This window comes from Miniopterus natalensis, chromosome 16 (genome assembly GCF_054644295.1).
Source record: "Miniopterus natalensis isolate mMinNat1 chromosome 16, mMinNat1.hap1, whole genome shotgun sequence".
Taxonomy (NCBI): domain Eukaryota; kingdom Metazoa; phylum Chordata; class Mammalia; order Chiroptera; family Miniopteridae; genus Miniopterus; species Miniopterus natalensis.
The window spans coordinates 20,511,852-20,538,541 of NC_142096.1; the positions used below are offsets into that span (position 1 = coordinate 20,511,852).

General features: G+C 39.9%; 1 protein-coding gene across 3 annotated transcripts in view; it reads right to left on the bottom strand.

Annotated features, from left to right (window-relative positions):
• CA8 (carbonic anhydrase 8 (inactive)) overlaps positions 1 to 26,690 on the bottom strand; it is a 76,663-nt gene that overhangs the window by 16,308 nt on the left and 33,665 nt on the right. For all 3 annotated transcript variants that reach the window (XR_015715787.1, XM_087825393.1, XM_087825392.1), the window contains exons 4-8: positions 19,903 to 19,998; positions 12,180 to 12,242; positions 9,737 to 9,785; positions 8,289 to 8,401; positions 824 to 990 (exon numbers count right to left, since the gene is read on the bottom strand). Coding sequence is in view for 2 of the 3 variants with exons in the window: in XM_087825393.1 (XP_087681519.1) it covers positions 856 to 990; positions 8,289 to 8,401; positions 9,737 to 9,785; positions 12,180 to 12,242; positions 19,903 to 19,998 (456 nt within the window). In the remaining variant the exon portion in view is untranslated. The remainder of the gene's footprint in view (positions 1 to 823; positions 991 to 8,288; positions 8,402 to 9,736; positions 9,786 to 12,179; positions 12,243 to 19,902; positions 19,999 to 26,690) is intronic.

The following is a 26,690-nucleotide window of genomic DNA, read 5'->3' on the forward strand; positions in this document are numbered from 1 at the left end:
TGCTAGAGATTTCTATTTATTGCACCACTCACGTAGTATGTGACTACATACTCCTAATGGTCCATTAAACAGTCACAGCTCTGCCCTGCTTACCTAGGAAACGATTTCAACAGATACGATTCTCTCATGGGAAGTAGTGGTTTGCCTACCATGTGCTGACCTGTGTCCACACTCTTAGGCAACTTACAATGTAAAGAAATAATTCAGTGTACAATCATTTTTGTAGACTTTATCTTTTCCATGTTTGCAAGGTTTTATTTTGTTAGCTCCTTAAGGGAAAGGAATACATATATTGAATTCAATGTATTACAATGTGTATATTGTGTTTAATCAATAAGAAAATACCACATTCAGATTAATCAGTGCTTCCTGACTATCAAATAATAGCACTTCCATAGGACAAGTGTTTTCGTTCACGACAGATCTGCCCTGCCCTACCCCAAAAACACCACCATCAAATCTGCATCAGACAATGAGGGCCAGCTCTGAGGCTCACACTCTCCTCCAGGGGTTCAACACAGAAAAGTACAGAAGGGGTGCTTGCATAGCCCCAGTTCTCTGTCCTTGGGAAAGCCAGTATTAAAGCAAAATTTGGAATGAAAAGCTAGTGTGGTGAGAAAATATAAGGATTGCAGATTTTTTCAACACTGCATGAAATTTTTTAAAAACCACCTTGCTTGTAAATTAACAGGGTTTGAGAATGTGTCCTAAATGTTATCAAAATAAAATGCATATTGCTGAATTATCAGGATCACCCCAAGAGTAACTGGTCCAACAGGTCTACATAACCATGTGCCTACTGCCTTACTTAATCCACACATACCCGGGTGGAGGGCTCCTTCCTGTTCTCTGTGGCTACTGAAATGCAGCTCTGATGACTCTGTCACTAAGTGGCTGAGTGGGTCTAAAATTGTCTCCCAAAATCCCATCACAGCCTTCCACAAGTTCTGCCCCCTTCACATGCGTCCTCAGCCTTCGAAATTCTTCAATCTGAAAATAAAAGCAGAAAAAAATAGATTAATCATTTACCAGGCATTAACAAGATTGGAGTTTCATAAATGACCTAAATATGCATAAATTATCACAATTAAAAAGGAAAAAACTAAACTTCAAAATCAGGGAAACACACTTAATTCTTCCAGACCTCCTAAGGCATTAGACATGATCCTTGCGAGAGAAATGAAGACAACAGAAGTACAGATATGAAGGTGAAGCCATCAGCCATGGAAACCTGCTGGATCTATTAATGCAGACATGCCATGCCCCTCTCTCAACGATCTTCCATGCCTGCCTGTAGGGTAATAAGGAGGAGTGAATGAATGAACGTGTTCTCATAGGCTTCCCAAGTATACCTTTAATTAAAGAGTTCTGATGTTACCATCGTACATTAACACTGAGTCCATGTTAGATTGATCAGATGGATGTTTCCTTCATCAAAAGACTCTTCTAGCCTTTTGGTGAGCCCCGGTCCAAAGAATATCTCTGATTTTCCAGAAGTTTAAGCACAACTTCCTCCCTTAACTATCAACTTTCAAGTTCATTTCCCTTTCTCACGTGGCCTCTCCAGGTCCCTCGGTTTCCCATTAGCTGCGAAGAGGTTGTTCCCATAGTCCCCAGGGATCTTTCCCATCAGCCGTACTAGTCTCTCTGACCTGCCGGGTCTGCAGCCCCTAAGAACCCGTAGCCTGCCGGACATGACCCTCTGAGACATAGTTAAGCAACAAGCAGGCATGTGAGCAGCATCGCCAGGCTCATTCCCATCTACAGGGAATGATTTACCTACAGGGCTCATTGTCTGTTATTTCACTTAAATGCCTCATAGTCACATGGCACTGGCATTCTTCATTCCTTATGCAAAAGGAGAAACTGAGATTAAAGAGGTTAAGAGGGCTTCCAAATTAACCACGTCTGACAATTCCAAGGCCACCTTCGCTTTTCCAAGCTCCGCAGTCACCTCTTTAGAAATTCTAGTCCAGTCAATAGAACCTACATCCTGCACGATCCCAGGAAGCTGAGCAAATGTGATGTGATCAGCATCAATCCACCAAAGGTTCACCATTGCGTATCAGAGGGTTATACCTACAAAGGTTCTTCATACAGCACAGCCATAGGCTCCTCCCATTCATAAAGCAAAAGAAAATGCAAGGAACAACTAATTTAGGGGTTCTAATAAAAATCTAAAAATTCCTATGGACTTTAGGGAGCCCATGAAACCCCTGAATGATATGCAAAATTTTACATGTGCCATTTTTGCTGAAGTAGAGGTCCCCTGACGCCGAAGAGTTGAATCTCAGAGATTCACTCAATCCACTCGTATACACGTTGGGAAATAGCGAGTTGGGAAAAAATTAAATGGCTTGTTAGATTAGAACCCAGGTTAAAAATCTGACTTCTGATGTTTTGTTTTTCCATATTTCCAATGCTGTTTGATTTCCTAAGTCTGGGAGCCATCTACAACTGTCCTGTTTTTTAAGTAGTATTTGTATTTACATAGAAGTGCCAGTCAGATAAGCAGTTTGCTGTTTAATCTACATAATGGTTTGTCACTAGGCCCTCTCGGCCTTAGAGGGGACCTTGACTAGCACTTACAGCATGCTACATCTGGAAAGTTTCTAGAGCCAAGGCTGCATGAAAAGCCCCTGTACTTATTTGTAGAATGTATTTTTACTTAGTTTTCCCCACGTGTGGAGTGGAAAGTAACCAGGTCAGTCAGAGGATCCTATGCTTTTGCAAACAACAGAATATGAAGGGGAAGGCATCAAAAGGCAGTTCCCCCCCGGCCAGTGTGGCTTAGTTGGCTGAGCGTCATCCCATCACTGAGAGATGGAGGTTTGATTCCCAGTCAGGGCACATGCCACGTTTGCAAGCTCAATCCCAAGTAAGGGGCATGCAAGACATGTTTCTCAATGTTTCTCTCTCTTATCAATGTTTCTTTTTCTCTCTCCCTCTCCCTTCCTCTGTCTCTAACATCAATAAAAACTGTAAAAAACAAAGGCCAGTTCTCATCCTGACTCTGCCACATAAGACCCAAACGACCAAACTACTTCACCTCTTTAAGCCTCAGTTTCCACATGTGCACAAGGGAGATGAAATAACAGCATTTGCAAAGATGGTGTTAGAAACAGGATAATTCTTGAAAATTACTTAGCATAGTTCCAAGTACATGTAAGTATTTGACATCTATTAGCCAACTTCTTTTGAAGTCAAACCTTTAGCATTTTGGATAAATATTTAACTCCAATTTTATATGCAAAAAGAAGACTGGGGGGAAAAATAAACCAATTGACTGGGAAAACGGAAAGTCATCTCTCCTCTCACTCACTTTCCATGGAATCATATGTCAGAGCGGCCACCAGAATCTATAAAATTGGGCAGGGTCCCTGATGAGCAACGTGGACTAGAAACTTGACTGCTTCAACACATTTTAAGAAATACTCCATTTTTATTGACTCTGAAGCTTATTTTGAAGCTAGGTTAATTTTATATTTACGTGTTCTGAACTGAAGATAAACCTTGCAAGCTCCAGGCCTCAGCCTGCACACCTTCATGAAAACAGCTTCTAGACAAGATGATCTGAATCAACAGCAAGCCAGTCTCAAATCACTGCATGCCTGGAGAGAACTACTTCACAAGAAATGGTTTCCTCTGATCACAGCAACACTTTGAAGACTTCAAACATCAACAGAGACCGAGGGAAAAACACGTCTTTCTGAAATGCCAATTTTTCTGAAGTAACCACCCTTCAAACCCTTTAGTCACTTCAAATGGTTTCAAGTGCATACCGCCTTACCCCACGCTGAAATGAGAGATCCCGAGGAAGGAAGAAAATAGTATCTCATGATAAAAGTCCTCAGCAAAATTCAAATGCCAGGCAGTACAGAGCTTATCATTATATACATTAGGACGTATGATTTTGTCGATTTTTAATGCTACTCTACTTAAGCATGGTATTTGTTTTTAACCAATTTAAAAGACAGAGAGACAACAGAGATCCAACACTTCAGAGACAAATCCTCATCTTCTGAAGGCAGCAAATGGAATAGCCACTGTTCTCTGAGCCTGGGTTGCTCTCCAATTGATCTAAGTAAGACATTTATTCCAACCTTCGCTGACTCATGAACCAAGCTCTTCACTCAAAGTTCAACTTGAAAGCTGCTTTCAGAGGAGTGCATTCAAAGGGCTAATGTCCAGGATTTGAGGTTTGGCACTAATTATTTTTAGGAGTTCCCAAGACCCTATGTACATCCTCTGACTTATTGTGACTTACACCTCGTGTTATCATGGTAAAAGAGAAACGTAACACATAAAAGTTGATGTTCTCATCTTATTTTCTTTTATCATCAGACTATGACGATGCGTGAATTAGAGTAATATAATTCCTTATGGTAGCAATCAAATGAAAGAGTCAAAAGCAAACTGCACTTAAACAGTCTACATGTAGGTACTTATTGTGAGATTTTATGTAGATATCTACCCTTCAGCTACTACAGCCCTGTTGTTTCTGTTTCATTTTCTTCTAGCCCATCTGTCTAACTTTCTCAAATTTTCGCTTCTCCTTTCTTGCTGACCTCTTGTGCATAAACCACCCCTCATTCTGTCACTCCTTAATCTGATCTTTTTGTTGTTGTCGTCAATCCTCACCCAAGGATATTTTTTCCACTGATTTTTAGAGAGAGTGGAAGGGAGGGAAAAGGGGGTAGAAAGAGAGAGAGAAACATCGATGTGAAAGAGACACATCGACTGGTTGTCTCCTGCATACGCCCCAACTGGGGTTGGGGATGGAACCTGCAACCCAAATACGTGCCCTTGACTGGGAATCGAACCCACAACCCTGTGGTGTGTGGGCCTCTAACCACTGAACCACACCAGCCAGGGCTGATCTTTTTTTTTTTTTTTTTTCCCAGGAAGAGCCCAGAGAACATCCTTTCCCCAGAACACTGCTGTAAACTTTGTTCTTATTCCAATCCCCAGCCTGGTCTCTGCCACTGTCTCTCCATCCTCACTTTAGGATCATTACTGATGAGCCACACATACTGAAACTTAAGAATTACAGACTGCAGAGTATATAACCACAAAAGACGTGCTCTGTATCATGAAAGACACTCAGGAAATACAGGGTGTCCCCAAAAAATGTATACACACTATAACAGCTGACAGCTCAATTTTGAAAATTAAATGTATTTTGATAAACACTGCCTTTATAATTATTCAAAACAAGTTTTTGGGACATCCTATATATACAAAATTTTCCACAAGTGCCTAAAAATAGCACATTTTAAGAAAGGAAAGAGAGAGTCTTCGAGGAGAGAGCAAATCCTAGAGTGGCACTATCCAACAGGGTGGCCACCAGCCCCCATGTGGCCACTGAGCATTTGAGACGTGGCTAGTCTGCACTGAGATGTGAAGTGCAGAATACACACTGAAAAAAGAATGTAAAAGATCGTGTCCGTGATTTTTTTACATTGATTACATGTTAAAATGATACTTTGAATAAACTGTGTTAAAATGGACTGCTTGAATTAATTTCACCTTTTATTTTGACTTTTTTACTCTGGCTACTAGAAATTTTAAGCTTCTGTAATTGGCTCATATCATGTTTCCATTGGACAGGGCTGATCTAGTGCCTCCTTCTGGTGTTAGAAATTACACCTGGAGATAAATGCCTATAGATAAAAACTGTGGCTCCCAAAGTGTACTTCCTGGACTAAGTTCTTGCCCCAGACCTGCCAAATCAGAAAATCTGGGAAGAGGCCCAGCAACTTGTAGTTTAACAAGCCCTCCAGGGGATTGCTTGAGAATCACAGATACAGAAAAAAAATGTACAACGATTACTCCAAAGCACTTGAAATCATTTTCAAACATGACCTATAAAACTTGGTTTTAGGGTTAACAGTCCCTCAAATCCCATGTGGAACTGAAAAACAAGAAAGGCCTGCTGTGGAGTCCTGGACATAATGAGACTGCCTCGGCTCTCCAGGGCCAGATGAGCTCCTAGGCCCCACAGGCCAAGCACACTCCATGCCTTAGCTCAGGCTGCCGGGCGCTAAAAGAGTCCCACTTTTCAATCCACAGGGGATGGGGAATGGGGAAGGGTGACGAGGAGGGAAGACTGCAGAGAAACAAAGCTGCAAATGATTTTCCAAACTCTAACCGACACATGTCCACACAGTGAAAAACAATTAACGTGGTCCATGCTCTTTTGTTTCATTGGTGTTCCTTGACGCTGAGGGGGGCAGGAAGTAACAAAGACAAACACATCTAATTTGCGTAGGTAAGTTAAGAAATAGAAATAGGTTAGTAAGAGGAAAATGCTGAAAAAAGGAGATAAAGAAGAGAGTAAACCTTAATGATTGACCCATGTCTGTGCACGTGTGTGTGTTTACATGTGTGCACGCATACTTGTACATACGCCATTATATCAAAATACCACATTTTATCAACTCTGGCTCTGTGAAGTCAGAACGTGTCTTACAATTTCTGTTGTTAGATCTGCTGAAATGATTATGTTCGTGGAATCTCATTTCCAAACATTACAATATAGCTGAAAAAATTTCTTTACTTTGGCTTCCTAGTGCTTAGAACACTGTGTAGCTTAAAGTAATTTAATGGTTATTGATTATTTTAAAAAAAAGAAAATTACACTCACTCAAATCCATCCAACTGTGTGGGTTTTTTCCTTAGCATGTGGTATGCTAACCAAGCATAACATGAAAAATGCAACTAAGCAGGTGCTTCCAGTTCCATATACTTAGTACTCAGGAAGATGTGTTCCACAATTGGTTTAATTGTCAACCGCACACTTCAGCGGGAAACTCCTCCCCAAATCCAGCTGCTGCGCACTCCACAGGGGAGCATTATGACTCAGAGCTTTTTCCTTTAATGTTGCTGGTGCAGACGTTATTACCCTATGGCAGACGATGTATTCAAGGTAGCACTTGTTTCCATAATAATACCTAGCAGCTTAATCACATATGTTAACCCTATGATAGAAGGTGAAACTTTTTTCTTCAATATAAAGTTTTCTATTTCTCAGTTTCATCAGCTATGCAGAGATTCATTCCACTTGACATCCGCTATCCCTTTTATTTTATATATCAGTTCTTATTATCTCTATCTTTATCTCTTTCTCTGCTCTTCTTTAAGGGTAATAATATGAGACCTCAGTTTTTATTGGTTTAGCTGTCTGGGTAACCGTCTGCCTCCCCAACTCTCAGTGAGCTGTTTGAAGGCGAAGACTGTGTTTTAATCTCTGTTCCCTCCGTGCTTGGCTGGCACTCAGGAAGTTTCTTGTAAGAACAAACAGATGAATGAATAAAGAAAGGAATTGGGATTTGTCATGTTAAAAACATGAAGGCCCAAAGGCGGTGTGATCCAAGTTTATAAAATAATGAGATGGAGAAGCTAAGTGAGAAATTTTTAGAATTAATCTTTAGAAAAAGAAAAGTTAGAAGAAACCGCTAAAGGTTGAAAGGATTTTAAAGATTTAAGAACAAAATAAGGCTCTATTGAGTAGTTGGTAAATCTGAACTTATAAAATAATAGGGAATATAATAAAAGTGTATAAAGCATTATTAAAGAAAACTTGGTTTATGTAAAGTATTGCTCAGGCCTTTTGAGGTTCATCATGAAGAAAATAATACAGCCTTCCAGAACAGGGATCCCATCGATCCCTGGAGGATCGGGGACACGTAAATTACCTCTTTTATAATAATATCAAAATCCCTCTTTAAAACATTATAGTTATGTTGCCTCATGTTGCATCAGGTAACTTCCCTGTGCCTTAGCATTTACAGCACCTATGCAGAGCCCAAGGTGGGAAGTAGGTGACCAAAATCTGTAGAACACTCCAGAACTTTCCAGGATATTCCTTCGAAGTCCCAGACCCTTCATACAGATTTTTCCTGTGCCAGCCTAAGAAGAACTATTTCAAAGCTGACATGTGACTTACAGAAATAACCAGCATTCTCACTATACTTCCAAGGCCTTTTTCCTCTCCATGCTTGAGAAAACCCACATAAAGGAATAACTAGACTAATCAGAAGTAAGTGACTTCTATTTACTCCATAAAACCTGACTTTTAAAATACAGATCATAAAGGATAGCTGGGTTTTGTTCATCCCTGACCTTTCCATCGCTTTCACAAGTTCGAGACATTTAACTTTCATCTGCAAAGATGTGACTGATCTAAAGAGAGCTAAAACATAAAACAGACATTTCCCTTTTACAGAAACAAAATGTAACCTTTAACTCAGAACTTCATTCTGATAGACTTACGGTACCACACTCACCTGTAGCTGGGATATAGTTAAAGGGTATCGGAATAAGATCCAGGTAACACCTTCGCTGCAAGGTGGAATGGTAAGCGAGCCTTCATACACCCAATAATCGCGCAGCAGAGGATCTGTGCAACCGCGTGGGCATGTCACAAAAAAGCAAGTTAATCAATCTTAATTTTGAGACTCCAACAATAATTTTCAAAATTACAAACTGTCCAAATAACATTTCTCGGACTGCTGTCATTTTTAAACTAGAACCTCATATGTATTCTTAATTAATCATCATAAAGTAAATAATTGATGAAAAACACTATGAGTCCTCTATTATTTACAATGATTTCAATCAACAGTTTACTATGCATATCCAAAGATGGCTATATAAGCTTGACATTTAAACTGAATATATATAAATTTGATATGTACATGTATATTAGGTTTAGTCACTTTAGCAGAATTGTATCCATGTTTGTTTTTTACTTTAATGGATGATTTACCTAATTATACCTAATATTTATTGAAAACTTGCTACATGGGAGGCACTATTCTACATCAACTCATTTAATCCCTACACAAACCAGTAAGGTAAATCCTTTTATTAGCCCCATTTTTCAGGTGGGGAAACTGAATCACAGAGGGTTACATAATTTCCCCAAGATCACTGAGCTAATAACTGGCAGAGCCAGGATTCAAACCAAAGCAGTCTGGCTTCAAAGCCAGTGTTTTTCACCATTTCGTTCTAGCTACTTCTATCTGTATGGTTTCTTCAACAGCAAAATTTTAAAAGAATATCATGATAGGATAAAATAAATTATTTTTATGAAATCTTTTAGCTCAGCATTAGAGGAATTCATGATTAAATATGATGGGCAAATGTTTGGTTTGTTGTAGAGCAATTAAATGCAGAAAGTAGAAAATACAATGCATCAACCTATTTGGTTTTGTTTGAAACACTAAGAAACTTCACATAATTTATGCAGAGACTTATGAAGACCAAAATTTTATGCAAAATAACCTTTAACTACAAATCATATTCTGAGTATTTTATACCCAATTCTTAGCCGTTAGGGAAAAACTAAATAATCAGAATTAATAGCTAAGTATCATTGCAAAGAGGTTACCTTATAAAATTAGATGTAAAATTTGTTTCACTCTAGAGATTAATGAAAACTTCACTGATCAATTTTAGAAGTATCCCAAGGTTATGGTATTGTGCTGGTGCTTACAGAGGTAGCAATTTTTACAAAAAGGAAACCTTTCATGGATCAATAGAACTAGTGGTAAAGTATTTGTTATTTCAAAAGGTTTATTCCCGTGTTTAGGAAAGGGGTACCTAACACAGAGAATATATGTATTGTAAAGAACCTTTATTAACTGGTCATATATAGTTATATTTTCTGAGGAAAGTAATGAACTCATATCCATGGTTAAAATTCATCTTATGCAATCAGAAGCACACTTACCTGGTAATAAAGTGTTAGGATTAAAACAGGGTATTATTTTGGACTTCCCCTAAAAAAAGAAAATAATTATCCCATGTTAACATAAAATTTCTTCACTTTACAATAAAACTTATTAGCACTAGAAATTCAAGTTGAAGTCTCTTCTGAATGATATCTTTGGACGCCATAGATTTGTCTCATTCTGTCTTCTCATTGGAGCAACAGGTGCTGGTGCCAACAAGACACTCCTGCTCTGGGTCTATGTTGTTTTCTTTTCCACTACAGTTCACTTTTCCCTGTAAATCCTGCTGTGAAATGTGTAACTGTCTATCTAGTGTCTGTATGTCCCCTGTCAGCTACTTTTCCTACTCCTAGCACATCCATACCAGAGACTTGGGCCTTGGAGTAAAACACCTGAACCTTGGCCCAGGTCATTAGTTTGACCTGACTTTCCTCCTGGGACTCTGATCTTGGCATTACAACCTGCTTTCCAAATTCTTATTTTGTCCCACTTGAACTTGGTAATTTAGCTCTCAGATCTCCTCCACCAGAGAGGGAGATCTGACACTCACATGAAAACATTCTATTTCGATCAACTTTTATCAAAGCTGGATTTCATTTTCAAGGAAAATACGTATGCCTTATTCAATAATTCATATTAATGATCACTATTGTAAATAGTGCCATTTAATCCGCTCAGGCCTTTGAGGCAGATAGACTTGTCACGATGGTTGGGTATCTCTTGCAGGATTACTCTGTGAACACAGACTTAACTGGGTAGGTTAATGCTTAACCTCTAAATCTCTTCCTTACTTTTAGAGACTCTTTGACACATTAAAGAATCCAGCTTACTTGCCTCCCACCACCCTCCTGGATTTAATAATGGCTTATATGTCATATTAGCTGAAGAAATAAAGGAAAATTTCTCCACCTATTTCTATCGGACAAATGTCAGTCAAAATGTGTCCTCACACCCTTTTTACCAGTTTCCTTGACTATTCTGTGCTTTCCTCTGGTGCCTGGATTCATTCTTCTAAGCCTCCTCAGAAGGTCTCTGCTAGAGGTCCTTGCCTGGTTCAAGAAGCAATGGCTCTGGATCTATTTTTGTTCATCAGTTTATTTTGTTCATTACATTCTACATGTGAGTGATCATGTGATACTTGTCATCCAGAGGCATAGAAGCATGGAGCAGGCTGACGAATCTCAGAGGGATGGAGGAGGGTGGGTGGGGAGAGATTAATCAAAGAATTTATATGCATAATCCGGGGAAGTAATGTGGGGAAGGCTGGGGGGGGGGGTAGAGGGGAATCAATGGGGGGGAAAAGGGGGACATCAGTAATACTTTCAACAATAAAGATAATGAAAATAATAATTTTTTTAAAAAGAAGCAACAATGGGCTTGTGCTAGCATAGAGTCAACCACACTTCAGATGGATTTTAGGGCTGGCTTTGGGTCTTTGGATCTGTTCTGTATCTCCAGTAGCTATACAGGATTAAACTATTACCCTCCAAGGCCACTCAGATTCTACTGACTTAATGTAAGCATAAAAGGCACTGTTTACAACAGAACCTGGCTTCCCAGCAAAGCTAGGCTGAGTCGCTGCAGGGTCAAATCAATCTTCATCACCTTCTCTGGGATATGTGAACTTATGGCTTATGTGTACTTTTTTTTCTTTTTACATAAATACTGTGAAGTATGGTTGCCACAATTTTTTTTGTTTCATTTACACAACTTTCAGAAAGTGTTAACTCAGCAGGCCTGGGTTGCTCAAATCCTCGCATTTCAAAAAAATGGCCTGTCTTCAAGACTGGCCCTTGTTAATATAATATTATATGTCAACTGTAACTAAAAATAAAACAGAAATTTATTCAAAAAAATTTTTTTAAAGAAATAACTTAAAAACAAACAAACTGGCCCTTGGCTGTCTCTTGGGTGATCATCTCTGAGCCCCTGGAACATTCTGTCTTAAAGAATGTTGTATGCTACAGGCCTTGGCCCATGCTGTACCAGTCTGACCAGATAAGTTGGTCCTAACAATGTGATTTATGGTGAATGTCTAGTTCTGCTGAGGATCAGGGTGGGAGAGCTGGGGTCTGAGTAGCTAAAGTCAGTCACATAGGTACTGCATGCCTGTGTGGCCGACCTCTAGGAAAATCCTATACCCCAAGGTCAAGTAAGCTTCACTGGTTGGCAACACCTCACCGCTGGTGCCACATCACCGCTGGGACACAGGTGCGTCCCCACACCCCTCCACCTGAAAGCTGTGCCTGGCTTCTCCTGACTATGCCCATAGGCCTTTCATTGCACTGTTTTTTCATCCGTTTCCTTCTGCTGCAATAAACCACAACCATGAGAATAACAGCTTTTCTCTGAGTCCCTTTAGTGACTCATCGAGCCTGAGGGTGGCCTTGGGGGACCTCTTAGACAACCAGGTTTTTTATTTTCTTTAAAACAATGACTTACCTTATACTGAATATCCTGGAGGATTTCAGTCACAGCCTTTAGGCCTACATGTTCTTTTCCTATCTGAAATATATAAAGCACAACCCATAACCACAAAAGTATTAAACACTTTGCTTTTACTCAAAATAACTAGTTGTAGAAGCAAGGATCAAGTCCACTGGGATTTCCTTCTTGGGAAATAATTAAATGACCTTTTCATTAATAACCAGGTCAGCATTTACTGAAGGTAATTGAAGTTGTAACAGGAGCTAGCACAGTCAAATACTAGATATGTTCTTGAACACTTCCAAGAATCCATTCTAAATTCATCATGCTGTGTATAAGGCATCACCTACTGTGCTACAAATATGGCAAATCATATAATACAGCAATATAAAACTTTCAAGAATATTTCTGAATCAAAATTACTCATCACATGCCCAAATCCTTCCATTTTTACCTCTGGCATTTCTAGATCATTATTACAAAGATTTTATCAGTATTGAAAAATTGTATTAACTCAGAAAAGTGGGTATGTGATTTTATATGCTAAAGTCACCAATATCAGGGCATTTCTTGATTACAACTGGACATAATTTCTATAATCACCTTTTCATTCTCAAATAATAATTTGAGGTTCATGACTTTCTATTCTGAAACATAACACATCATTACATCTTTTTCATGTATAAAATGCTCCAAAGAATTTGAGACTTTAAAGAAATCTTACATTAAGTATTCTAGACTTTAGTTTTAAAAATTTTAAGTGCAATCTGATTTCCACTTTTCAACCAAGTTTCAGTGGTCCCTGATAATGGAGCACAATAAGGGCAGGGACGGTTTATAACCTCAGATAATCATTGCTATCATTCGCTTTTTCTCTTGCACAGGCATTTTCAGGGAATGACCTGTAAGGAGCTAGAGTAGCTATCAACATGCTTATATTCTCTGTTTCTCTCTATGTGAACCAATCATGGAACATGCTAGGGGAAAGGGCCTCAAGGAGGAAAGAAAAAGAGATAAGAAATCTGCACAATCTAAGATATGCCAATCGGCTCAAAATAATCAATACTTTATTTTCCAAGTGTTTGCCATTCCTGAGGTAGGCTCTAAAAACAGAAAATAAGTTATCTAAATTAAAAAAAAACAAACAAAAAAACCCAAAAAACCTGAGGCAAGTGTGTTCCTGAGTGCAAAAGCCTGGACCTTTAAGCAGAAGCCTCATCAGGTCTTCAGGCGGAAATGGGCCTTTCTTTGCATTACTGGTTTAACCATGATGCTGCGTTTGGATGTCCATGCCTCAGGCTGGGGGTCGTTTTCATTTCCTGCGTCTCTGTGGGACTGTAACTATGAAGAGTCCACCCCTGAATGCTGTCAGGCCGCATAAAGCAGTGGCTCAGGAGGCAGGTCACTTGTGTTCGACGCCTGGGTTCTGACTCTGACTCACGCTTCAGCCTTACCTAGTTTACTTAACCCCCGTCTCATCTCTACAGTGCAAAGGACAAAAGCAATAGGGTTGAGCTCTAGCCAGTTTTGTTCAGTGGTTAGAGCATTGGTCCAGAAACTGAAGGGTCCTGGGTTCGAGTCCAGCCAATGACACGTACCTCAGCTGCAGCTCGATCTCCGGCCCCAGTTGCGGTGCGTGGGGGAGGCAACCAATCAATGTGTCTCTCTCTCATCAATATTTCTCTCTCTCTCCCCCTTCCACTCTCTCTGAAAAGCAATGGAAAAATATCCTCGGGTGAAGATTAAAAATAAAATAAAAATTTTAAAAGTGATAGAGTTGAAAATAAGACTAAATCAAACAAAGGCCTTAGAACAGGGCATGGTGCATTATAATTCCATTAATACCACCCATATTATTCTTACTCAGAATGCCTTTCAGTATCAAATAAGTTCTTATCTATAGTAGCACTTACTAATTATTACTGGCTCCTTCTATCTATATCGGTTCTTTACTTTGTGGGCAAAGCTTTATGTCTTGCCGGAAACTCAAGTTACTGTTCCATCTCTTTCCTCTCCTCCTCTGCTAAATTTTTGTCTGCAGAGGTTGCAAAAACAAAGAGCAAGTGTATATAGATCATACCCTGCACACCCTAACCCCAAAAATCCTACAGTAGCCCAGGTGACAACACACCTGGTGCCAAGAGTCCACCAGGAGCCATGAGACGACTTAACTTCTTACCTCTCACCTTTGCCATCTTTCACCACCACCCAAAATGCAAGCCCTCTGGTCAGCTTCCTTTCCTAGAATTTCAGTCCTGCATGGCCCTGTATTTTCCACGATGGCCTCTGGGACAGAGGACTCCAAATCTTTGACAAGCTCTCCTATCACACCTCCTGGTCTATGTGAACCCCTGAGGTTCACCCAAGATCACAGCTCCCCCAGGCTGAGTCGACACTGTGCAGTCTCCCTCACGTAAGACTGAAAGCTGTGATCAGTGCCCTGCTATTGCCTTCAGATCAATACTCAGACCTACATGCATAAGGCTGTCCTCTGAGTGGACCATCTGCCACTGCTGCTATCATGTTCTACTTGCCATTTGCTTACCCACTGGTCACTCCCTGGCAGTCATCATCCCCTGCCATCACTCTGGAGGACTTCAACATCCATGTTAGTGACCTGTCCCCTCCCTGGCATGTCTCTACCCTCAGTCTATGGCTTTCAGTCCCATTCTACCTCTGCAAACCAATCCTGAGAACACACCCTGGATTTGTTTTCACTCTGAAAACTTCTCACCTGTCCACCTCTCTCCTCTCTCATCACATTAAAGAAGTACAAGGAGCCAAGACTTTCAGGAGACTCTTGGCTTTGTCTCCTTCCCTTCTTCCTACACTGAATGACACCTCTTCAAACACTCTAGCTTATCTAATCCTTTTGCTCTCCTGAATCATCTACCATGCAACGGATCGGCAGAGCAATTTGCTAAATTCTCTGCTCCTCTGCCTGGATAGAGGACAACCCACAGTACGTTGTACTGTACCATCTGGGATAACCAGTCTCAAGTGGGTCTCCCACATCAACTGTCCAGTCTATTATCATTCTTCTTCTGGGCTATTTCAAAACCCAACCCCAAACCCACATTTCCTTTGCTCTATAAATAATTTTGCATTCTCTTCTCAGAAATAATAAAGGTCATCAGGCATGAACTTCCCTAATTTCCTGCCTTTTCCACCTACAAATTCATCCCCTTTCTACCCCCCTTTTCCTCCTGGCTCTCTATTTTGAAGGAAGGGTGGGCCCCCTCCTATCCAAGGTTATTCCACACACATGTCATATGGTCTCCATTCCATGCCCTCCTGCCTCCTCCAGGATTTTCCTATGCTCTGTTATCCCCTTTCTTGCTGGTATTTTTTAACCCTACATCTGTGCTGGCTTTTTTTTGCTCAGAATAAAAACACAGGCAAATCTCAGCTCTCAAAATGAAACAAAGAGGTCTTCATTATACATCCCCACGTTATTGCCTCTTTTGTCCTGCTTTTATTGAACTTCTTGAAAGGGACGTCTATACTCACTGCCTTGAGGCTCTCTCCTCCCACTTCCTCACCTAAGTTCATCCCTCACCCTGGGATGAACTCCAGTCCCTCTCCTCTCTGCTTCGGTTGACCATCCTGATCAGCCCTCTTTTCCTTCCTGAAATTTTGCTCTCATGGTTGGTGTCATTTTACTTTCTCCTGAAAGGCATTTTCACATAGATAACCCGTATTTTCCCTCATAGCAAACTTATGGAAAGTTAGAACAAGTGTGCATGCTCTCCAGCTTCCCCTTGCCTCCAATATTGAGCTTGGTCCTGGAAATACTCATGCTAGTTTCACAAGTCTTGGCTTTCCATCCAATGCTCTAATTGTCCCTTTCCTTGTATATGTGACTATTTGGTTGTTGGCATTCCTATTTTTATTATTTTTTTAAAAGAATGAGACATTGCCTCCTATTTCTGGAACCACACAGAGTGGAAGAATGGTTTCTGGTCCCTCCTGAGTGGTAACATTAAATCACTGTGTGACTATAAACAATGGCCTGACCTCTCTAGCAGTTGGTTTCTCTTCTGTAAAACAAGGGAAGTAGAAGCCTAAAATTTCCAGGGTTTCTTTCACCTCTAAATCTTTTTCACATCAAGCATATAAGACAACAAAGTTAAACAGATTCACCTCAGGAATTAGATTAATTGGGGGGGTTGTTTTTATAACTTTATTTTTATTATTGACTATTACAGATGTCCCCATCCCTCCCTTTGCCCACCTCCATCCAGACCCAGCTACCCCCCCCCCTTCCCTCTGGCCATCATTCACCTTCAATTAAATTTTTACCTTTGAAAGCATATGGTCCCCTTTTGTACATTTCACTAAATTTATGTAATATCCTTTGTCCACCACAGAGGTCAAATCCAAACTTTATATTGACTATATCTACCAAGGTCCTTGCCAGTCTTATTTTATCCATGTTTTCTATAAGTCACTTCAAAGCATCTTGGAATGAAAATTATTAATAACAAAGAACAAAAGGAACCTACTACATGATTATATTATTGATTTTTCTCAGGTTTTGCAGTAAGCCAGAGTCCAAAAATATTTTCAAATTCTTTTTCATTAATAAAATGAACTCTGCTTTCAGAAGACATTTTCTAAATCATTTCTCCAAGGTCCCTGAATGGCACTCTGAAGAAAATATCTAACAAATAAATGAACCAGTTTCTACCGATGAATGTGGCTGCTCTCTCATGACCCACAAAGATCGAGTTTTCTACTTTTAAATTGTCACTGTTCTCTGTATATGTGTTTAATGTCACTACTAGGTCATAAAATTTAGGGAGACCAACAAATACTCTGGGTTCCAGTGCAAGATGGCAGTATAGAAAAATCCTGAGCTCACCTCCTCCCACAAACACAAAATATCTACAGGTGCATAGGGAATAATTCCCTTTGAAGGGGACCTGGAAAATGAATGAACAAAGCCTCCACAACAAGGGACAGCACCAAGAAGGGTAGGAGAGGCAGAAATGTGGTCCCACTCAGGGAAAAACCACACCCCAGCAGAGGTATTTCATAGTCTGGAGGGATCTCAAAGGTACAGAACTTTTCACTGAGGAGCCCAGGGATTCAAGTTCCACATCAGGCACATGATCTTGCACAGGTGAGACGAGCCCCCAGAATACCTGGCTTTCAAAATCAAAGGAGAATGCATCCAGGAAAACAACGGAAAAGAAAAACCTGCCCTTAAGGGCTCACACACAGACTTGCTTGACCTAGAAATCAGTGCAAAAACAACAGATAGAAAAGTACATGGGCTGTAGGTTAAGGAGTTCAACTTGCTAATCTTGAAGTGCATGCTGGAGAGGTAGGGGGCAGCTGGGACTTTCTCTGGGGACTGAGACACTGGTGGAAGTCACTTTTGTGATCTTGTTCTCTTGTGCAGACCCTAGCACTGGTAGGTAGCATTTTAGAATCTTCCTGCTAGCCTGCCACTGCCAGGGCACATACCCGTCTGAGAGTCCTGCCCATGCCTGTGCCTCAGCCAGATACCCCCACCCACCAGTGTGCCCTCAGCAGTTACAGCCCCACCACAAGAGAATGGTGCATGAAGCCCACACAGGGCACACCTCTGGAGCATCTGGCTTTGGTGCCCAGAGTGGGAATTGCACTGTGGGGCCCAGAGGGCATCTCCTACACAAGGTCACATCTTTAAGCCCAGGAAACATAGCTGATCTACCTAATGCATAGAAACATAGAGAATTGGGTATAATGAGGAGACAAATAACCATGTTCCAAACAAAATATCAAAAAAATACATCAGAAAAAAGAACTAAACAAAATAGAGTTAAGCAATCTACCTGTTAAAAAATTCAAAGTAATAATCATAGAGAGGCTTACTGAACTAAGGAGGAGAACAGATGAATGCACTGAGGACTTCAACAAAGAGACAGAAAATTAAGAAAGCACCATCCAGAATTGAAGAATACAATAACTGAAATGAAAACTACACTAGAGGGAATCAACAGCCGATTAGATGATACAGAAGAACGGATCAGTGATCTGATATAGTGGAAATCACCTAAGCTCAACAGCAAAAGGGAGAAAAGAATTTTTTAAAATGGGCATAGTTTAAGGGAACTCTGGGACCACATCAAGCATGGAGAGTCCCAAAGAAGATGAACCCAAAGAGGCCCACTGCAAGACACATCATAATTAAAATGCTAAAGGTTAAAGAAGAGAAAATCTTAAAAGCAGCAAAAGAAAATCAGTTAGTTACCTACACGGGAGCTCCCATAAGACTGTCAGCTGATTTCTCAACAGAAACTTTGCAGGCCAGAGGGACAGGCAAGAAATATTCAAAGTGATAAAAAACATGGAACTACAACCAAGATTACTCTACTCAGCAAAGCTATCATTTAGAATCTAAGGGCAGATAAAGAGTTTCCCAGACAAAAAAAAAACTAAAGGAGTTCATCATCACCAAACCAGTATTATATGTTAAAGGGTCTTCTTTAAAAAGAAAAAGAAAAAGGAAGATCAAACATTTGAACAATAAAATGGCAATGAATACATATCTATCAACAATTAAATCTAAACAAATAAATGAACAAGCAGAACAGAAACAGACTCGTAAACAGAGAATATTTTGATAGTTGCCAGATGGGAATGGGGAGGGTGGTTGGGGAGGATGGGTAAAAAAGGTGAAGGGGTTAAAAAGTACAAATTGGTGTTACAGAACAGTTATGTGGATGTAAAGTACAGCATAGGGAATATAGTCAATAATATTCTATTAACTATGTGTGGTGTCAGGTGGGTGTGAGATTCACAGGGATGATTACTTAGTAAGTTACATAATGTCTCACCAAAAGAGACACATAGACTAAAGGAACAGTTTAGTGAAAAGATGCTTAACATCACTAATCATCAAGGAAATAAAAATTAACACCATAATGTGGTATCACCTCACCGGGCAGAATGGCTATTATCGAAAAGACAACAAATAACTAGTGTTGGCGAGAATATGGACAAAAGAGAACCCTTGTGCACTGTTGGTGGGATTGTAAATTAGTGCAGCCACTACAGAAAACAGTATGGAAGTTCCTCAAAAAATTAGAAATAGAACTACCATATGATCTAACAATTCCTCTTCTGGGTATATATCCAAAAAATAAAAACACTAATTGGAAAAGATACGCACCCTTAATTTTATTGCAGCACTGTTTACAATAGCCAAGATATGGAAGCAAACTAGGTGGCTATTACAAAAGATGAGTGGGTAAAGAAGATGTAATATATATTAAACACGTACACACACACACACACGCAGGAATATTACTCAGCCATATGAATGAAATCTTGCCATTGGCAACAGTATGGATAGACCTAGAGGGTATTATGTTGAATAAAATATGTCAGGCAGAAAGACAAATACTGCATGATTTCACTTATATGTGGAAGCTAAAACAAATAAATAAAGCAGAAACCGACTCAGATACAGAGAACAAACTGGTGGTTGTCAGAGGGAATGGGGTAGGAGGTATGGGCAAATAGGTGAAGGGGATTAAGAGGTACACTCTTCCAGTTATAAAATAAATAAGTAATAGGAGTGTACTGTACAGCATGGGGACAAAGTCAATAATATTGTAAAAATTTTTATGGTGACAGATGGTTACTAGAGACTTATCATGGTGGTGATTTCATAAATATATATATTCTGCAAAATGAACCAGAAACAAGCATTTGAACAATACAACAATCATCGGAGACCATTTACCTGAACAAACAAAGCAATGATGGCGATTCCATGTGGCTTCCCCACAGCCTCATCAATACTGCCAAACAGGGTGGAGTTCCAGTGGATCAGATGCAGCTGGGTGAGCAACGAGAGACAGGTGGCCTTGTTACTTAAGGTACTTCCAAACAGAGAAACATAGATATATCGGCTTTCCTTAACTCTGTGCATACGGGATCATAAGCAACAAGAGCATCACAAATAGACACAAATGGACCACCGCTTTAATACGGGTTCTCCGTAGGAATTTCTTCCTTCTTATTTCTGAACAGAAGCAATGCTTAGTGGATTGCTGCCTCTCGAGTTGTGCTTTAGTACTAATCAGGACCACATCTAAGGAGACTGGCAAGTTTCACATTGATTTAGTTACTTTTCCTTAAATGTCACACCCTCCGGATCTCAATGGAACAAAAACTCTGGGTCGGGGCACAAACACTAGAACTCATTCAACTGACTAGTACCTAAGGTATTTCTATTAAGAACAAGACAAAAACCTGTTTCAAATTCTGGTAAATTATTTCAACCTTCTAAGCATATCCAGAGATAGGATCCTATTTAAAAAAAAAAAAAAAAAGCTGCATCTTTTTAAAGTCATGGTAAAATAAAAAACACTGATAGGGAGCTCAAAAAGAAGGCCATTTCTGGCACTGGAGATAAAGTTTTATCTGTGGAGGAATGACAAACAATGCTCTAGAGGACTCCCTCACTCCTGGTCTCATAAAGCTTTGTAGCTTTCGAGTTTATCTAGAATATGCACTTGTTCCTACAGCCCTGATAAAACACTTGCGAGAAGCCAAATTCAATTCCCTGGCTAAAATTAAATGGCTACTAAGGTTCTTAGTATAACTAGCTAAGTAAGCCTCTGCCTAGACTACTGTCTTCATCACCGTAGCTTTTAATCAAGTTATAATTACCACCTTAAAACACTACCTCATTTAAAAGTTAGCTCTAATCCAAAAAGGCATAGCCAAGATTCAATCACCATGTCATTTTAGCATCCATATTAAAATATTACGGGAAGTTACCATGAGGATTGCCACAAATTTTATTTTTCTGCTAAATTTATCCAAGAATCTGAAATTATAAAGCTGACCACTAGAGGGAGGTAATGAAGCCTTATGCCCATATGTAATAGAAATGCTAGTCTAGGAAAAGACTATGAAAAATCCACATAGACTATGACTACCCAATAAATGTAACTGTCGAGGAACTGCCTTTAAGAAAACAATGTTTTATAACCTTTCAGTTAATAATGAAAGACCAACCAATTTTAATCTTTCCTTTTCTGACTGCAATAATAGCATAGCAGTCCCAGTGGTACAGATAAGCGTACAGTGGTGCAGATAAGAACTGATTGCCTTAATTAAATCAACAAAGAAGGCCCAAGGTTGAAATATAATTTTATTCGACAAATTACAAAGTTCAAATCAACATTTTTCTTACTTCTCATAGCCACATTATGGGGTATATTTTCTGATACAAAACAAATAAACCAAAAAAGCATAGTCTCTTTTTTCTTTTTTGCTACCCCTCATAATCCAGCAACATCATCATTCACACCAGTTGATAAAAATCTGCTTCACATTTTTTTGTGTTTTGTGTTTAATTAAGAGTACCCACCCTTAAATGCATGCTGCACACGGTGACTTCATTTCCAAGAGTGTAGTACAGCCCTGGCTGGGTAGCTCAGTTGGTTGGAGCATTTTCCCATACACCAAAAGATTGCTGTTTCGATTCCCGATCAGGGCACATACCTACGTTGCAGGTTTGATCCCCAGTCAGGGCTCGTAGGGGAGGTAAGTGATTGATGTTTCTCTCACAGCCAATTTTTTTTCTCTCTCTCTCCCTTCATCTCTCTAAAAATCAATGAAAACATATCCTCAGGTGAGGATTTTTTTTTTTAACTTTTAAGAGTGTAGTACAGAAGAGTAACTTTTCAGTGGAGCAATCTGACAAACACTACCTGAGCCAAGTGACCAAGGTCAATATCAACAGTTCTCAGTCATGTTGATAGTACGGATGGTTCATTCAAGTACTGAGCAAATTTCCAACACATTCTGGAAATCAGTTGTAACCTAGTATGTATTTAATTGTATGTAGTAGTAACTCAGATGCATAATCCACAAACATAACACTCTACTAGTTTATTACCTCTCAGCTTTAGCTCACTCTGTGCTCCCGGAGCCCTTCCTCACTCCACCTTTATTAGTCTGCTAGGGCTACCATGAAAAAGTGCCACAGACTGGGTGCTGCAAACAAACATTTATTTTCTCACAGTTCTGATCAACACTTCAGCAGGTTTGGTTTCTTCTGAGGCCTCTCCCCTTGGCTTGTAAATGGCTGCTTTTCCCTGTGTCCTCATATCATCTTTTCTCTGGGCATGTTTGTGTCCAAATCTCCTCTTTTTAAAAGGACACTAGTCATACTGGATTAGGGATTAAGGCCTGCCCTAACAACCTCTTTTTAGCCTAATTACCTCTGCAAAGATCCTGTCTTCAAATATGGTCACATTCTGATGTATTAGGAGTTAAGACTTCAACATATGAAGGCGGGGAATAATTCTGCCTATAACACCATCTACTTCCCCCTTCCCTCACCTTAATGAAGTTTTTTCAGATCTCAAAATCTTGAATTTTTCACATCAATTTCTGTTTTCCCACAGTCCCTTCTTTATTCCTATCATCTTGTATTTTGCCTTATATAAGTGCTGCTCTGTTCCATAAAGCAAAGCCACATATAGATACAGGAAAATTATCAGTGCATTTGAAGAACTAAGAGTAGCTTGTGGATAACTACAGGGTACATAAGTCTGGCAGTGACAGGAAAGATGAGGCTGGAAAGTAGGAGGGGTTCAGGCTGCAAAGAGCTTTAAATTTTATATAACTGTGTTTTGGGAATCACAATATTGCAGTGAAGATTATTACTTATGCTGCTTAGACTCAAACAAACTCCCCCATGCCAAAGTCTTTCCTTCAAAGGTCCTCTTAGGGAAAACTGGAAGTAGGCGTGGGGATAAGTGAGGCGGCTACCTCAAAAGTTCCAACAGAACAATCATGATAGGGGTGTGGTTAATTTTATGTGCAATGCGGCGAGGCTATGGTGCCCAGTTGTCTGGTCAAACACCGATCTAGATGTTGCTATGAAGGTATTTTTTTTTAGATACAACCTTTAAATCAGTAGACTTTGAGTAAAGCAGATTACCCTCCATAACGTGGTTGAGGTTCCCCAAAGGAGAAGCAAATCTACCTCCACATAATAACATAAAAATTCCACCTGAGTTTGTTTCCAGTCTTTGGCCTGCCCTGAAGATTTTGGACTTGCCAGTTTCCATAATTACATCAGCCAGTTCCTTAAAATAAATCTTAATTCGTCGTCTCTCAATGATTGATTGATAGATAGATGATAGATAGATGATAGATAGATGATAGATAGATGACAGACAGACAGACAGACAGACAGACAGACAGGATAGATAGATAGATAGATGATAGATAGATAGATAGATAGATAGATAGATAGATAGATAGATAGATAGATAGATAGATAGATAGATAGATAGATGATAGATAGATGATAGATGATAGATAGATGATAGATAGATAGATAGATAGATAGATAGATAGATAGATAGATAGATAGATGATAGATAGACAGATAGATAGACAGATAGATAGATGATAGATAGATGACAGATAGACATAGACAGACATAGACAGACATAGACAGACATAGACATAGACATAGACATAGACGACATAGACATAGACATAGACATAGACATAGACAGACATAGACATAGACATAGACATAGACGACATAGACATAGACATAGACATAGACATAGACATAGACATAGACATAGACATAGACATAGACATAGACATAGACATAGACATAGACATAGACATAGACATAGACATAGACATAGACCTGTTTAGATACATATCTGTTTCTCTGGAGAACCCTGACTAATACAGGTTGTGCAAACAAATTTTTAAAACTATAAAGATGAGTGGAGGTTTAAATCTGAACAAGACGAGTAGCAACAGAAATAAAGACAGGACTGTAGCAATTAAAATGACAATATCTGGAATTCATTCTCCTAACAGTAAACAGGGTTCCTTTGGGGAAAGGAAATGGGGGACACAACAACCCACTGATGATCAGAAGAGACATTTTAGAACTCCTGCTGATATTTATTTTTATCCAATGCCTTTTTTATTTCAATTTTCAAATCCTTCACAAAATAGACTTGATAGGTAGGTAGGTAGGTACGTAGGTAGATATATAAAGAGAGATAAAATAGAAAATACATACTAGTACATGAATGTAATTTATTAATAAATATAGACATATTAAGGATATGCACTCCAAATTTCTTTTATAAACAAATGGTTTTGAATGGAAAGGCATATGATACTAAGAATGTGGTGTAGAAAATGAAGAAGTGGCCCACGGCATCTAAGGGGGGCTTAGTAGAGGTCCAAGCAGACAGTTATTATCAGGCCAAGGGAGTTGGAAGATGAACTTCAAAGCCCACGGATGAGCTGGGCTCGGGGGTGTGCCTGGTCTGCAACAGTGAGCAGAGTGCGAAGGCAGGAGCCCAGCACACTCTGCAGCTCCACTGATCGATTCTCAGAGGCAGCTTGCTCTTCTCAGAGACCTCTGGGCTGGGAATCGCAAGCTTCAGATTCTTGTTTCAGTTCCACGCCTCCTTAGCTCTGTGAACTTCACAAGGCACTGACTGCTTTGAGCATCAGTCTAACATAAGCAGCGCTGCATCTTAAAAGCTGGGCTTCGTCACACCTTTCTCTGACATTACATAGCACGCTCTCTATTCCTATATTCTTATCACATTCTGCTGTCATTAGCATTAGTTATATGCAGCCAGCAAAGGCACAGAAGCAGGGTGATAAATTGTGAGAATGGACAGCAGCTTACCAATTTGTAGTGAGGACCAAGTACATAAAGGCCCCTTGCCATTTCTAAGGAGTATTAAGGGTCAAATTGTGTTACTACTACATCTGCCACCTAGACTCAAACAGTCCCCCTCTGCTCAGTCACTTGGCTCCTTTAGCATCCATTGGACTAAAGACAACCCCAGGCAGGACTCAGGCTCACTGTGACCTGGGACCGTGTAAACACACAATGCAGCAGGTGGCACAAGTGCTGCTTCTTGCAGTTTGAACCCAAATTCCAACTATGGTTCCCACAACAGTGGTTGTAAAAAAGAATATAAGAATTGGTCCTCAGCTGAAACCATGGGCACTGAGTCTCCCTCAAAAGACAAAAGGTTTGGCTTCCTCCCAACTTACGTATCTCAGCGCAGAGGAAGGTGGTTTCCTCTAACAATTAAAGCCAAGTGTCTCCTCACTTCTTCTGTTCTCCCCCAAACCCCATTATTCCCCAACCACAGAGGCCTCGCATACAGATGGATGTGGCCTTGTGTGTACTAACAATGTATGTATTACAAAGAAATAAATGGCAGAGATACAAGACTACTCTACCAGCATTATGACCACCACGCCTTCCTATTAAAAAATCTGACCACGGATAACAACCTTAAACATCCTTTTATGTTTTTAGAGAAAATCTTTGCCTGAGCATTTCCCACAGGGCTCACAAATTCAAGCTGCCTGCGATCGATTATTCTGCTAGGCCATTAGTACCTGTGAAACGTTAATCTTAATGTACTTAACTCACAGCAATAAATTTGTCCAAAGTTATGAAACTGTGACAAGCCGTAGCCTTATAATCATTTATTTGTCACTGAGAAAAATAAGTTTGAAGATTTCATGGCAGCCTAACAGAAAGCTATCTTCAAGATAAATGAGGTTTATTATTAACATAAATAACACGACAACATTCAAGTACAAAAGAATGAATCATGAGAAATGGAAAAAGCAGTAAAAACTGCAAAGGCAATTATGACTCACAAATTTCTCTCCCCAGCCCTGTGCACTCACACAAGTTCTATGAAGTCTATCCTCAAATAAATGCTTAATGGACATTTCCTTTCTAATGGCTTCATGCCTCCTGAAGCTGAATATTTCTAGAACTGACATCAATTTCCTTAAGAAAAAAAACACGCATCCTCTCATTCTCTTGATGGAGCCCCCAACCTCCCAGGCTTGAGACCTTGAGCCCTTCCCTCTTATCTCCAACTCACCAAGGCCTTTCTTGGCCACTAATTGTTTACATTACAAAGCCCAACTAATCTCTAATGCAGTTTTCACCACATTTTCTCTGCTCAAAAATGTCTCATTTCCTTATTTTACCCCTATCAGGTTTAAATTTCTCCAACCCCACCCTAACTATCCCTAAAATACTCAAATCAAGTGTATCTCCTGACCCCTCCCAACGGCTGCCCCCCATTTGGTTTACGTTCCACTCACTTGAAATGCCGTTCCCCGCTTCTCCAGATTCTACCTCTCCTCCTAGACCTTGGCAAGCATTTGAGAGACAGATAGATTGGAGATGGAGATGACAGGAGGGGACAGAAATACAACCTGCACCAATTGAAATGAAGGAAAAGGGGTAACCAAGGTTTCCACCCTAAATCATTTATCAAAAGTCAGATGAGCTCAGTTTTAGAAGAGTTGAAAGTTACATCAGAACAGTCCAACTGGTCTCCCACAAGCAGGAGATGCAGGACCAGAAATGCCTCGGGGAGAAGCGGCTGATGGCACAGATGCAGGTGTTCCCAGGTATCTACAGGCAGCCTTCCAGGGGCAGGTCGCCCGTGGAGCAGGTCACGAAGGAGACTGACA